The sequence below is a fragment of the Pan paniscus genome, chromosome 9 (assembly GCF_029289425.2).
Source record: "Pan paniscus chromosome 9, NHGRI_mPanPan1-v2.0_pri, whole genome shotgun sequence".
NCBI classification, from domain to species: Eukaryota; Metazoa; Chordata; class Mammalia; order Primates; family Hominidae; genus Pan; species Pan paniscus.
The window spans coordinates 64,971,623-64,984,554 of NC_073258.2; the positions used below are offsets into that span (position 1 = coordinate 64,971,623).

General features: G+C 43.5%; 1 protein-coding gene across 8 annotated transcripts in view; it reads left to right on the forward strand.

Moving 5' to 3' along the window:
* The window catches only part of RTN3 (reticulon 3), a 78,338-nt gene that overhangs the window by 62,761 nt on the left and 2,645 nt on the right, over window positions 1-12,932 (forward strand). For 4 of the 8 annotated variants that reach the window (XM_008953932.4, XM_034932831.3, XM_034932835.4 and 1 more), the window contains 5 exons: window positions 5,703-5,910; window positions 8,212-8,350; window positions 8,775-8,844; window positions 9,367-9,413; window positions 11,817-11,875. In XM_008953932.4, coding sequence (XP_008952180.1) covers window positions 5,703-5,910; window positions 8,212-8,350; window positions 8,775-8,844; window positions 9,367-9,413; window positions 11,817-11,875 — 523 coding nt within the window. Of the gene's footprint in view, window positions 1-2,662; window positions 4,699-5,702; window positions 5,911-8,211; window positions 8,351-8,774; window positions 8,845-9,366; window positions 9,414-11,816; window positions 11,876-12,932 lie in introns of those variants that run through there. The other 4 variants (XM_057299167.2, XM_034932830.3, XM_034932834.3 and 1 more) reach the window with 2 other exon arrangements.

A 12,932-nucleotide genomic window follows, 5' to 3' on the forward strand; every position in this document is an offset into this window, starting at 1 on the left:
AAAGATAACACATTAAAAAATAAATAATTTCCTGTTTTAAAAAGTAGTTATGCATTGATTACCAGTGGGATACATTCTGAGAAACGTCATTAGGTGATTTCATCATTGGGCAAATACCATAGTTAACTTACATAAACCTAGAAGGTATACTACTACATACCTATGCAATATGGTATCATCTATCGCTCCTAGGCCACAAATCCATACAGCATGTTACACTATATTGAATACTGTAGGCAGTGTGGTACAGTGCTTAGTATTTGTACATCTAAACATTAAAAAAATACAGTAAAAATACAATATTCTAATCTTATGGGACTACGGTCATATATGTGGTGCTTTGTTGTCCACATGTCATTTAGTACATAACTGTACTATACTCAGCTGGAACAGGTACATGAAAATAAAAGAGATTGAAAAGAAAGTTTCTGCTGGTCGCTGTGGTTCACGCCTGTAATCCCAGTACTTTGGGAAGCCAAGGCCAGTGGATTGCTTGAGCCCATGAGTTTGAGACCAACATGGGCAACATGACAAAACCCTGCCTCTACAAAAAATAGAAAAATCAACCGGGAATGGTGGTGCACGCCTATAGTCCTAGCTACTTGGGATGCTGAGATGGGAGGATGGCTTGAGCCCAGGAGGCAGAGGTTGCAATGGGTCAAGATTGTGCCACTGCACTCCAACCTGGGTGATACAACCAGACCTTGTCTAAAAAAAGAAAAGAAAATTTCATGGACGCAAACCATGCAGCCTCTTGCTGGTTATGAAATACACACTAGAACTAGTGTAAATCTAGTGGCTTCATATTTTAAACTATAGGCAACTGCCTCATTTCTCACTTTTTCTTCATATTTTTCATCCTCTTCTCCCCCAAGGTATTAGAGAGGGAAAAGTTTCCAAAAACCATGCCAGTTTCCTTCCTTTGGTGTTCTATACTTGGAATCCTTAGTCTTCTGTGGTCAATAGAGTCATGTGCAAAAACTTGACTAGTTTAAGGGGAATTATTAGGAAACAAATGGTTTTGCTGTCTTTTGGTCATTAGCTTGGCCCCATGTTTAAGCATTCGGTAACAACTGTGAAGAGCCTGCTACAAATAAAGTGGTAGGTGCTCTGAAGAAAAATAAAGCTGTTAAAGGGAATAGAAAGTGATGAAGGCAGGGGCTGTTAGACAGGCTGGTCAGTGTCTGAGGAAGTAGCGCTGCACTGAGACCTGAAAAGTAAAGAAGCAAGCCATGGGGAGTTGGGGAAGAGCATTGCAGACAGAGGCTTGATGTGTTGAACCATCTTTTCCAAGCTCTTCCTCTGTTACCTTCTCTTTAGTCACTATGTCCCCTTTCTATTCCAGACCATAATTCCACCATTTATCTTAAGGCTGAGCCCAGGGCCTATATTATTATGCAGGTTGTTTACTGCACACATCTAGGGGCACTGTTTACACTTGTTATCTTTGTAGGTTTGAATATTTCTATTATGAGTTTTCCAGCAGATGGCAGTAACACGCATGAAGACAGGGTGACTTTTTCTAATTTGCACAAAGGTCTTTTTTGAGACGGAGTCTCACTCTTTCACCCAGGCTGGAATGCAAAGGTGCGATCTCGGCTCACTGCCACCTCCGCCTCCCAGGTTCAAGTGATTCTCCTGCCTCAACCTTCCGAGTAGCTGGGAGTACAGGCACGCACCACCATGCCTGGCTAATTTTTGTATTTTTAGTAGAGACAGGGTTTCGCCATGTTGGCCAGGGTGGTTTCGAACTCCTAACCGCAAGTGATCCACCCACCTTGGCCTCCCAAAGTGCTGGGATTACAGGAGTGACCCACCGCACCCGGCCTAAAGGTGTAGACACTCTGATTTGCATCTAGGCACGTGTCGTCTTTATCCCTTTTCCTTCTCTGATACATCAAGGTCCTTTTCTTTCTGGGTCCCAGCCTCATTCTCTAAGTTTCCTCTTCCTGTCTTTCAAATATTTTGAATGTATAGAAGAATTACAATTGTGCTACAAGGAAGTCCCGTATAATCTGCACTCTAGTTCACCAGTTGTTATCATTTGGCCACATATGCGTTATCATCCCCTCCCTCTCAGTATAGATAGATATTTTTTTCCTGAACCATTTGAGAGCTGATTGCAAACATTCTGCCTCTTTACCCCTACTTTGGAGTGTGTTTCCATTGAACAAAACATCTTTGTTTGTTTTACGTAACCAACGAAAGTTGTTAAGGAAATTTTGCTTCTTGTTTTTTGTTTTTTTTTGAGACGGAGTCTCGCTCTGTTGCCCAAACTAGAGTGAAGTGGCGCGATCTTGGCTCACTGCAAGCTCTGCCTCCCAGGTCCACGCCATTCTCCTGCCTCAGCCTCCTGAGTAGCTGGGACTACGGGCACCCGCCACCACGCCCAGCTAATGTTTTGTATTTTTAGTAGAGACGGGGTTTCACCGTGTTAGCCAGGATGGTCTCGGTCTCCTGACCTCGTGATCTGCCTGCCTTGGCCTCCCAAAGTGCTGGGATTACAGGCGTGAGCCACCGCACCCGGCTGTTAAGGAAATTTAACAGTAATTTAGGAAATTAAACATTGATAAACAGTACTTTTGTCAATTATATAGTACACATTTAAATTTTGTCAGTTGTACCAATGATGTCTTTATAGCTGTGTTTACCCCTTTTCCAGAGTCCAGTCTAAGATCACACTTTGTGCCTCATCCTGTCTCCTTACTCTCCTTTAATCTGAGAATTAAGATTAAAAGAAGTAAGTTCCTCAGCCTTTCTCTTTCACACCACTGACATTTTTGAAGACTATAGGCCAGTTGTTTTGTAGAATATTTCTCAATCTGGGTTGGTCTGGTGTTTTCTGATTAGATGCAGGTTACATGTTTTGGGCGGGAATACCATAGAAGTGATGTTGTGTCTTTCTCAGTGCATGCACTATGTCTGGAGGCATATGGTATCTGTTTGTTCTACTACTGATGACGTCGGCCCTCTAAGCCTTCTGTGTTGAAACTGTTCCTTGTAGTTATATGAACTCTAACATGTATATACTTGAACTCTGACTATAGGAATTCTCCTACTTACAGGAATTCACTCTTAAATAGGCAGTATTCTATTAAGTTCTTCTGTTCAATCTCTTAGTTCATCAAGTGAGCCTGAGTTGCCTCCCAGTTCTTTCTCTCCTTTGCAGCATCACTATCTGGGACTCTCGGGTTCCCATCAGGAGTCATAATACCTTCTCTTTCTCCTAGTAAGTTGCATCCCTTAGCCAGACTCTTTGAACCAGTGATTACTTCTTATATACAATCAGCATATTTTTAGTGTTTTATTGAATCAAGTTAAGGTTCTTTGGCTCTAGGAAGGTTAGTCTTCAAAGAAATGGTTTCAGAAGAGAGCTGTATAGCTGAATGTGGGGAAGAACTAGGTACCCTCAAGACAACTTGAATCACACCCAGTTCATTTTATCGCAAATAAGTCTTTTCCACTAACCTTATTTGAATTACTGCATGTCATTTACACTGTCTTAGCCTTCTTTATTCCTTAAACTCTAGGAGGTAGATTTCATTTTCTTCATTTTTCAGATGTGAGGAAATGGAGGCTTGGAAAGGTTAAAGTAATATAGTGAGAAATTACCAGGACTTAAACTCATGTCTCTCCAACTCCAAAGCCCTTGCTCTTTTTTGAGAGCAGAGAGTGGCTGGGAGGAAAGTCCTCTAGCTACTCATGGTGAAATTAGCCTTCGTAGACAGAAATACAAAAGGTAATGGCAGCCACGTGCAGAGGCTTATGCCTGTAATCCCAGCACTTTGGGATGCCGAGGCGGGCAGATCACTAGAGGTCAGGAGTTCGAGACCAGCCTGGCCAATATGGTGAAACCCTGACTGTGTCTCAAAAAAAAAATAAAAGTAATGTCACTGCTAGATTGGAGGTGATTGCCGGCACCTGCCACTCAGAGAGTGGGAGGTGTCTTTAAACCAGGACCATCCTGGGCAACTAGATCTTACAGTTGGGGACTTCCAAACTGGGAAAATCGAAATACTTCTACTTAAACTCATTTCCTGACATAATTATTAATAGTGCCCCACTCACTTTTTTTTTTTTTTTTTAAACAGTCTCATTCTGTCACCCAGGCTGGAGTGCAGTGGCACGATGTTGGCTCACTGCAACCTCCGCCTCCCAGGTTCAAGTGATTTCTCGTGCCTCAGCCTCCCGAGTAGCTGAGATTACAAGTGTGCACCACCATGCCCAGGTATTTTTTGTATTTTTAGTAGAGACAGGGGTCTCACCATGTTGGCCAGTCTGGTCTTGAGCTCCTGGCCTCAAGTGATCCGCCTGCCTCGGACTCCCAAAGTGCAGAGATTACAGGCGTGAGCCCCTGCGCCCTGCCAGCCCCACTCACTTTTTTTTTTTTTTTTTTTGAGACGGAGTTTCGCTCTGTCACCCAGGCTGGAATGCAATGGCGCGATCTCGGCTCACTGCAGCCTCCGCTTCCCGGGTTCAAGCGATTCTCCTACCTCAGCCTCCTGAGTAGCTGGGACTACAGGCACATACCACCATGCCCAGCTAATTTTTATATTTTAGTAGAGACTGGCTTTTCACCATGTTGGCCAGGTTGGTCTCGAACTCATGACCTCAGGTGATCCGCCCGCCTTGGTCTCCCAAAGTGCTAGGATTACAGGCGTGAGCCACCATGCCCGGCCCCCACTCACTTTTTTTAAGAGTACTGCAGCTTGGCCAGGCATGGTGGCTCATGCCTGTAATCACAGCACTGTGGGAGGCCACAGCAGGAAGATTGCTTGAAGCCAGGAGTTCGAGACTAACCTGGCAGCATATTGAGACCCTGTCTCTACAAAAAAGAAAAAAGTACCTGGACATGGTGGCACATACCTGTAGTCCTAGCTACTCAGAGGCTGAGGTAGGAGGTTTGCTTGAACCCAGGAGTTAAAGGCTGCAGTGAGTAATGATAGTGCCACTGCTCTCCAGCCCAGGTGACAGAGTGAGACGCTGTCTCAAAAAAGGGAGGAGGTGGTATTGTGGCTTGGATAATTATATGGTCCCCTATACATAATCCTTCCTGAATTCTTTTCAGATTAACATCGAGACTGGTGTTTCTTTATAACTAGCACTAATAGTGCTTGGTCTATTTTTATTTACCACTTTCTTTGCCCCTGCCCCAATTTATACACTGGGGCAAAATTAGCTTTGGTTTTATAGTCTGTTCACCTAACTAATTTATAGGCCTGGTTTGCATAATTTAGTTAACAGCAAGATTTTGCCACACCTGCTTTATCATCCTTTCTGCCAAAATATTTAAGATAAATGGCACTTTACCCCGGTGTATTTCCATAGCTGAAATAAGCTCTTAATTTTTTATAATCCTATCCTGAAACCTAATCAGTGTAGCAGAAGAACGTTTTGCCTCGTGAGTTATCACCCCTGACATAATTTGATTTTCATTTATGAGATTCTCTTAGAACCAGGTACAGTGGCACACACCTGTAGTCCAGCTACTCAGGAAGTGAAGGCAGGAGGATCACTTGAGCCAAGAGTTCCAGGCCAGCCTGGGCAACATAGTGAGACCCCATCTCTTTAAAAAAACAAAACCAGATTATCTTAAAGTGGGGCATACCTGTATTTGTGTGCTAATGTGAGGCTCCACAGGTATGCAAGACATAGTAGCTGTGGATGTTTCTTATAACTTATATTCCCTTTTCTTTTGTCAGTGCACGATCTGATTTTCTGGAGAGATGTGAAGAAGACTGGGTTTGTCTTTGGCACCACGCTGATCATGCTGCTTTCCCTGGCAGCTTTCAGTGTCATCAGTGTGGTTTCTTACCTCATCCTGGCTCTTCTCTCTGTCACCATCAGCTTCAGGATCTACAAGTCCGTCATCCAAGCTGTACAGAAGTCAGAAGAAGGCCATCCATTCAAGTGAGTTGAAGTCTTAAAAGCAACATTCTACATTTTAGTGGAAGGGTTCACTGAAGCTGATAGGTCTAAAACTCAGACCTGACTAAAAATCAAGAATTATGGGGCCTAGTGCAGCTGATTGGTGGCATGAAGCATCCCCTAGAGACCTTGAAATCACCTTAAGAAGTGGCCAAGTTAGAAGCCAAGAACTTTTTGACAAATTAGAGGCTCATACTTGAAGTTCAAAGAGGGAGTCCTTCAAAGAAGACTCTCAATTCTTTTTTTTTTTTTTTTTGAGACGGATATTGCTCTTGTTGCCCAGGCTGGAGTACAGTGGCGCGATCTCAGCTTATCGCAACCTCTGCCTCCCAGGTGCAAGCAATTCTCCTGCCTCAGCCTCCTGAGTAGCTGGGATTACAGGCATGCGCCACTATGCCCAGCTAATTTTGTATTTTTACTAGATACGGGGTTTCTCTATGTTGGTCAGGCTGGTCTCAAACTTCTGACCTTGGGTGATCCGCCCGCCTCAGCCTCCCAAAGTGCTGTTTTTTTGTTTGTTTGTTTTTGAGACAGAGTCTCACTCTGTTGCCCAGGCTGGAGTGCAGCGGTGCAATCTCGGCTCACTGCAAGCTCCTCCTCCTGGGTTCATGCCATTCTCCTGCCTCAGCCTCCCGAGTAGCTGGGACTACAGGCACCCACCATCACGCCTGGCTAATTTTTTTGTATTTTTAGTAGAGACAGGGTTTCACCATGTTCGGCAGGATGGTCTCGAACTCCTGACTTTGTGATCCACCTGCCTCTGCCTCTCAAAGTGCTGGGATTACAGGCGTGAGCCACCGCTCCCGACCGTAATGTTTGTATTTTTAGTAGAGACAGGGTTTTACCATATTGGTCAGGCTGGTCTTGAACTCCTGACCTCGTGATCCACCCGCCTCGGCCTCCCAAATCATGCATGGGATTACTATGCATGAGCCACCGTGCCCGGCAACTCTAAATTCTTGAGCAGGGCAGGGAAAGCAGAGCACCTAGAGCAGCGCTCGGTTAGATGGGGTTCCGAGTGCATGTTTAATCCCCCACATAGGGAAGACTTGACTTTCAAACCTTGTTGAGTCTGTGTTTTGGTAATATCAGAACTCAGTGTTTTCATTCTTGGTTTATTACTGATTTCCTCCATATCTCTTACTAGTTTTCTTAACGCTGGAGGTCTTAATGAAGTCAGTAATCTTCTGACTACATTTCTAGTATACAATTTCTAGCTTTTTTGATTGTGCTGTAACTTTAACAAATGTTTTCTTCACACTTTCCTCTTGAAAATCTTACCCCATAAACAATGTTGACTTTAACGTGAGCAAATGACAGTTTTTTGAAGGCTCTTTTTTCATAGAGAAGGAGACCCTGCTGTGACCTCTCAGGACTACAACAGAATAGGTTTCTGGCCACACCTGTGCTCCTTGTATTTTCTCTTGGTGGAAATAGAAGGAATAACTTACAACTTTATGTGGCATTAAAAATTTTATTGCAGTTCAGGTGCGGTGACTTACGCATGTAGTCCCAGCACTTTGGGAAGCTGAGGCAGGCAGATCGCTTGAGGTCAGGAGTTCAAGACTAGCCTGGCCAACATGGTGAAACCTCGTCTTTACTAAAAATATGAAAATTAGCCGGGCGAGGTGGCAGGTGCCTGTAATCCCAGCTATTCAGGAGGCTGAGGCAGGAGAATATCTTGAACCCAGGAGGTGGAGTTTGCAGTGAGCTGAGATTGTGCCATTGCACTCCAACCTGGACAACTGAGCAAAACACCATCTCAGAAAAAAACTGCTAAAAAAAAAACCCAGTACCCTGTTTTTATGTGTTCTGGGCTCTTAATTACAAATACAAATGTGGTTTTCCAAAATGTTTTTTTTTAAAAACAAAAACAGCAAAATTTTAGCATAAACAAAATATAGTTTTAGAAACTCCAGGATATGTTAATGTTAAAACTGCTAAAAAAAAAAAAAAAAAAAAGTACCTTGTTTTTATGTGTTCTGGGCTCTTTTTTATAAATGGATTTACCTTCACGAATATCCAGTGAGGTAGTAAAAGTGACACAGAACATAGGTCAGTTCTTTACTGTGCTTGACTGTCCCCTGCTTTGCAGACATCTGGCATATTTGCCTCTGCCCACTAAATGACAGTGTGTCTCCACCCCACCTGATGACAACAAAAAAATGCTCCTACAGGTTCTAAAATGCACCCTGGGAACCAATTTTACATTCTCAGTAACTACTATGCTAACAAAATCTTCTTCCATGTCAAATGTATGACTGTTATTTCTTCTTCTGGAAGAGCCTACCTGGATGTAGACATTACTCTGTCCTCGGAAGCTTTCCATAATTACATGAATGCTGCCATGGTGCATATCAACAGGGCCCTGAAACTCATTATTCGTCTCTTTCTGGTAGAAGATCTGGTTGACTCCTTGAAGGTTAGTTGTTTCTGCAGCTCTTGGTGGTAAAACAGAAAAAGCAGGGACTGGGTTATAATTTGGAGGAAAAACAGTACATAGGATTTTATCAGACAAAAATGAACGTATGCTTAGCTCAGTCATTCTATAATGGGATAGGAGTCACTAGAGAAAGGTATAGCCTTCTGCTGGGGAACAAATATCAGAAGAGAGGTGATATAATTGGAAGCAGTGCAGTTTCAGTCTTTGGACCTCAGAAAACTACAGACTTCACTCACATACCTTCAAATGTATAACACAAGTAGGGAACCTTCATTTGGAAATTGTCCATGTCACACATCACTAAATTTATGCAGACTTAATTAGCTGGAGGAGAATGACATCAGTTAATGTGAATTTTGCCTTACGGTTATTCCTGCTTAACTTTTGATATTGGCCTTCACAGCTGGCTGTCTTCATGTGGCTGATGACCTATGTTGGTGCTGTTTTTAACGGAATCACCCTTCTAATTCTTGGTAAGGTGGCAAGGAGAATGTGCCCATGCTCTTTGAAGTAGTTTGTAAGAATAAGAGTGAAGAGAAAGCCCAGCATGGCTCTACTCATTCTTCATTGCCCAGTCTTGACCCATAGAGACCTGGGAGTAGGCACTGGAGGAACCGGAGTTTGTGGTCACAGGTTTATGAAATGGTCTCAGTTATAAATTAAGAAATATCAAAACAGCTGGAAGTAAAGGACAGTTGTCTAGATTTGGTTTACATATGGGGATCTTATTTACAGAAACCATTTTGGTAATTTGGAAATTGTTATTTGTGGTACAAAGAAGGTAGCCTGTATACCTGAAGAGGTTTTTTTTTGTTTTGTTTTAACACTACCTTAAATTAGCTGTCTTAATTGGGAGTGCTAACCAGGATTTCTCATTTTGAGGAATGCCTGTGTTTTCCTGTATTTTGTGAGGAAAAATGTATATGTTACTCTGAGTCTTAAGATGTGACTGTCTCTCATATACACTTGCCATGTCCCATGATTCTGTCTTACAGCTGAACTGCTCATTTTCAGTGTCCCAATTGTCTATGAGAAGTACAAGGTAAGCATTTATCTGTTCCAAATCAAATGTGCCAGTTGATGTATGACTAGTTGTAGTTCATTTCTGAGACATTGATTGTTCAGAGCAGTCTTTTTATAACTATTTCTACGATCTAATTTTGTGAGTCAAGTGCCTATAAGAAACTGGTGGCAGTAGTTTCCTCCAAGGAGAGAAACTGGATATTTAGGAGAGAGATGACTAGGAAAGAGAAACTTCCTTTTTATACTTGTGTGCCTTTCGAGTTTTTAATCATGTAGATGTATTTTCTATGCAAAAGTAATAAGTTGAAAAAATGCTTAGGCCAGGGGTGGTGGCTTGTGCCTGTAATCCCAGCACTTTGGGATGCTGAAGCGGGAGAATCCCTTGAGCCCAGGAGCTCAATACCAGCCTGGGCAACCTGGCAAAACCTTGTCTCTAAAAAAAAATAGCCGGATGCAGTGGCCTGCACCTGTAGTCTAAGATAGGAGAATCTACTTGAGCCCGGGAGCCAGAGGTTGCAGTGAGCCGAGATCATGCCATTGCACTCCAGCCTGGGTGATGGGAGTGAAACCCTGTCTCAAAAAGGCCAGGAGCAGTGGCTCATGCCTATAATCCTAACACTTTGTGGGGCCGAGGCAGGCAGATCACTTGAGGTCAGGAGTTCGAGACCAGCCTGGCCAACATGGTAAAACTTCATCTCTAAAAATATAAAAATTAGCCCAGTGTGGGGCTGGGCACGGTGGCTCATGCCTGTAATCCCAGCACTTTGGGAGGCCGAGGCGGGCGGATCACGAGGTCAGGAGATCGAGACCATCCTGGCTAACATGGTGAAACCCCATCTCTACTAAAAATACAAAAAATTAGTCGGGTGTGGTGGCAGGCGCCTGTGGTCCCAGCTGCTCAGGAGGCTGAGGCAGGAGAATTGCTTGAACCTGGGAGGTGGAGGTTGCAGTGAGCCAAGATTGTGCCACTGCACTCCAACTTGGATGACAGAGCAAGACTCCATCTCAAAAACAAAACAAAACAAAACAAAAACGCTTAGATGGGAGATTGAGACCACGGTGAAACCCCGTCTCTACTAAAAATACAAAAAATTAGCCAGGCATGGTGGCAGGCGCCTGTAGTCCCAGCTACTCAGAGAGGCTGAGGCAGGAGAATGGCATGAACCTGGGAGGTGGAGCTTGCAGTGAGCCGAGATCGCGCCACTGCATTCCAGCCTGGGCGACAGGGAGACTCCGTCTCAAAAAAAAAAAAAAAAAAAAAGCTTAGATGAATAAAAGCCGGGTGTCTAAAAGGAAACTTTAAGCTCTAGGTTATTCAGGTAATCCATCAGTGTGATGAGGTGTTTGCATTGTTGGATGATGTGTACCAAGTATACTAGATGCCATGAGATTATTCTTTATGGATTAAGTCATCCATCAAGAGACTTTTTGGCTTTTTGGTATTAAGTGAATTAGTGTTACACAAGAGCCATAACATATTTATGATGACAGAAAATAGATTAGACACACAGTTTCTAGTCATTGGAAACTGTTATATACTCTAGTGTCTCTAAAGAAAATACTTACCAAGTAAGACTTAACCTCTGCAAAAGATGAGTGATTTTTTAACTGTAACAAAGTGTGGGGTGTTTATGGTGTAATTTGGATTCTAAAACCGGAGGTTTTAAAAATACTTTTAAGGCTAGGTGTGGTGGCTCATGTCTGTAATCCCAGCACTTTGGGAGGCCAAGGCAGGTGGATTGCCTGAGGATGGGAGTTCAAGACCAGCCTGACCAACATGAAGAAACCCTGTCTCTGTCTCTACTAAAAATACAAAATTAGCCAGGCATGGTGGCGCATGCCTGTAATCCCAGCTACTTAGGAGGCTGAGGCAGGAGAATTGCTTAAACCCAGGTGGTGGAGGTTTCGGTGAGCCGAGATCACACCATTGCACTCCAGCCTGGACAACAAGAACAAAACTCCATCTCAAAAAAAAAAAAAAAAAAAAGGTTGGGCACAGTGGCTCATGCCTGTAATCCCAGCACTTTGGGAGGCCGAGGTGGGTGGATCACGAGGTCAGGAGGTCGAGACCATCCTGGCTAACACGGTGAAACCCCGTCTCTACTAAAAATATAAAAAATTAGCTAGGCGTGGTGGCGGGCGCCCGTAGTCCCAGCTACTCGGGAGGCTGAGGCAGGAGAATGGCGTGAACCCGGGAGGTGGAGCTTGCAGTGAGCCAAGATAGCGCCACTGCACTCCACCCTGGGCGAGAGCGAGGCTCCGTCTCAAAAAAAAAAAAAAACTTTTAAAAACTGGGTGTTTTCATTTTCTAGACTGGTCAGTCGTGTTTAAAAAATGGTTAAACTAGACAAAAGAGCCGTGCCTTCAGGAAAATTGGTGATCTGTATGTTACCACAACTGAATTTATTTTCCTTCCTTAAAGACCCAGATTGATCACTATGTTGGCATCGCCCGAGATCAGACCAAGTCAATTGTTGAAAAGTAAGTACATTTAGAGACCACATCATCATGAGGTATGCTTCCTTCCCCCCAATTATCTTTAGTCTCTTGTACAAAATGCAGATGCCAAGGAAAGTAATTTTCATTTTGATAAAAACCTTAGTTAATAGTTTCATTTTACTAAAAATTATTATAGCTGCTTCTGTAAAAAGGAAAAAAATCCTTTATATCTTTTTTTGGCCCTGCCTTCTGGACCTTTGTAGGCCAGGCATTTTGACTCACACCTGTAATGCCAGTGCTTTGGGAGGCCGAGACAGGAGGATTGCTTGATCCCAGGAGTTCAAGACCAGCCTGGGCAACATAGCTAGGCCTTGTCTCTACTAAGAATAAAAAATTAGCTGTGCATGGTAACATGTGCCTTTAGTCCCAGCTACTGGAGAGGCTGAGACAAGAGGATCAATGGAAAAAAAAAGATCAGTGGAATTTTTTGGAGACAGGGTCTTGCTTTGTCACCCAGGCTGAAGTGCAGTCTCGACCTCCTAGGCTCAGGTGATCCTCCCACCTCAGCTTCTCCAGTAGCAAGGACCATAGGCTACTCTGCCTTTTTGAACTGGCTTTTAAATGTTCTTGGTTACAGGCTGGGCACGGTGGCTCACACCTGTAATCCCAACACTTTGGGAGGCCAAGGCCGGTGGATCACGAGGTCAGGAGTTCGAGACCAGCCTGGCCAACATAGTGAAACCCCATCTCTACTAAAAATACAAAAATTAGCCAGGTGTGGTGGCATGCAACTTTAGTCCCAGCTACTCAGGAGGCTGAGGAGGGAGAATTGCTTGAACCTGGGAGGCGAGGTTGCAGTGAGCAGAGACCATGCCATTGCACTCCAGCCTGGGTGACAGTGAGACTCCGTCTCAAAAAAAAACCAAAAAGTTATTGGTTGCTTCCCCACCTTCATTTATTTTCACATGTATTCATTTAAGCCAAACGTATCCCTCTCAGAAACAAAAGTTCTAGTAAATAAGTAACTTAAGGATCAAAGTTGTCTTTTCTAAGATTGCCAAATCTCTGTTCCCATTTTTTTAAACCAATTAATAATTAA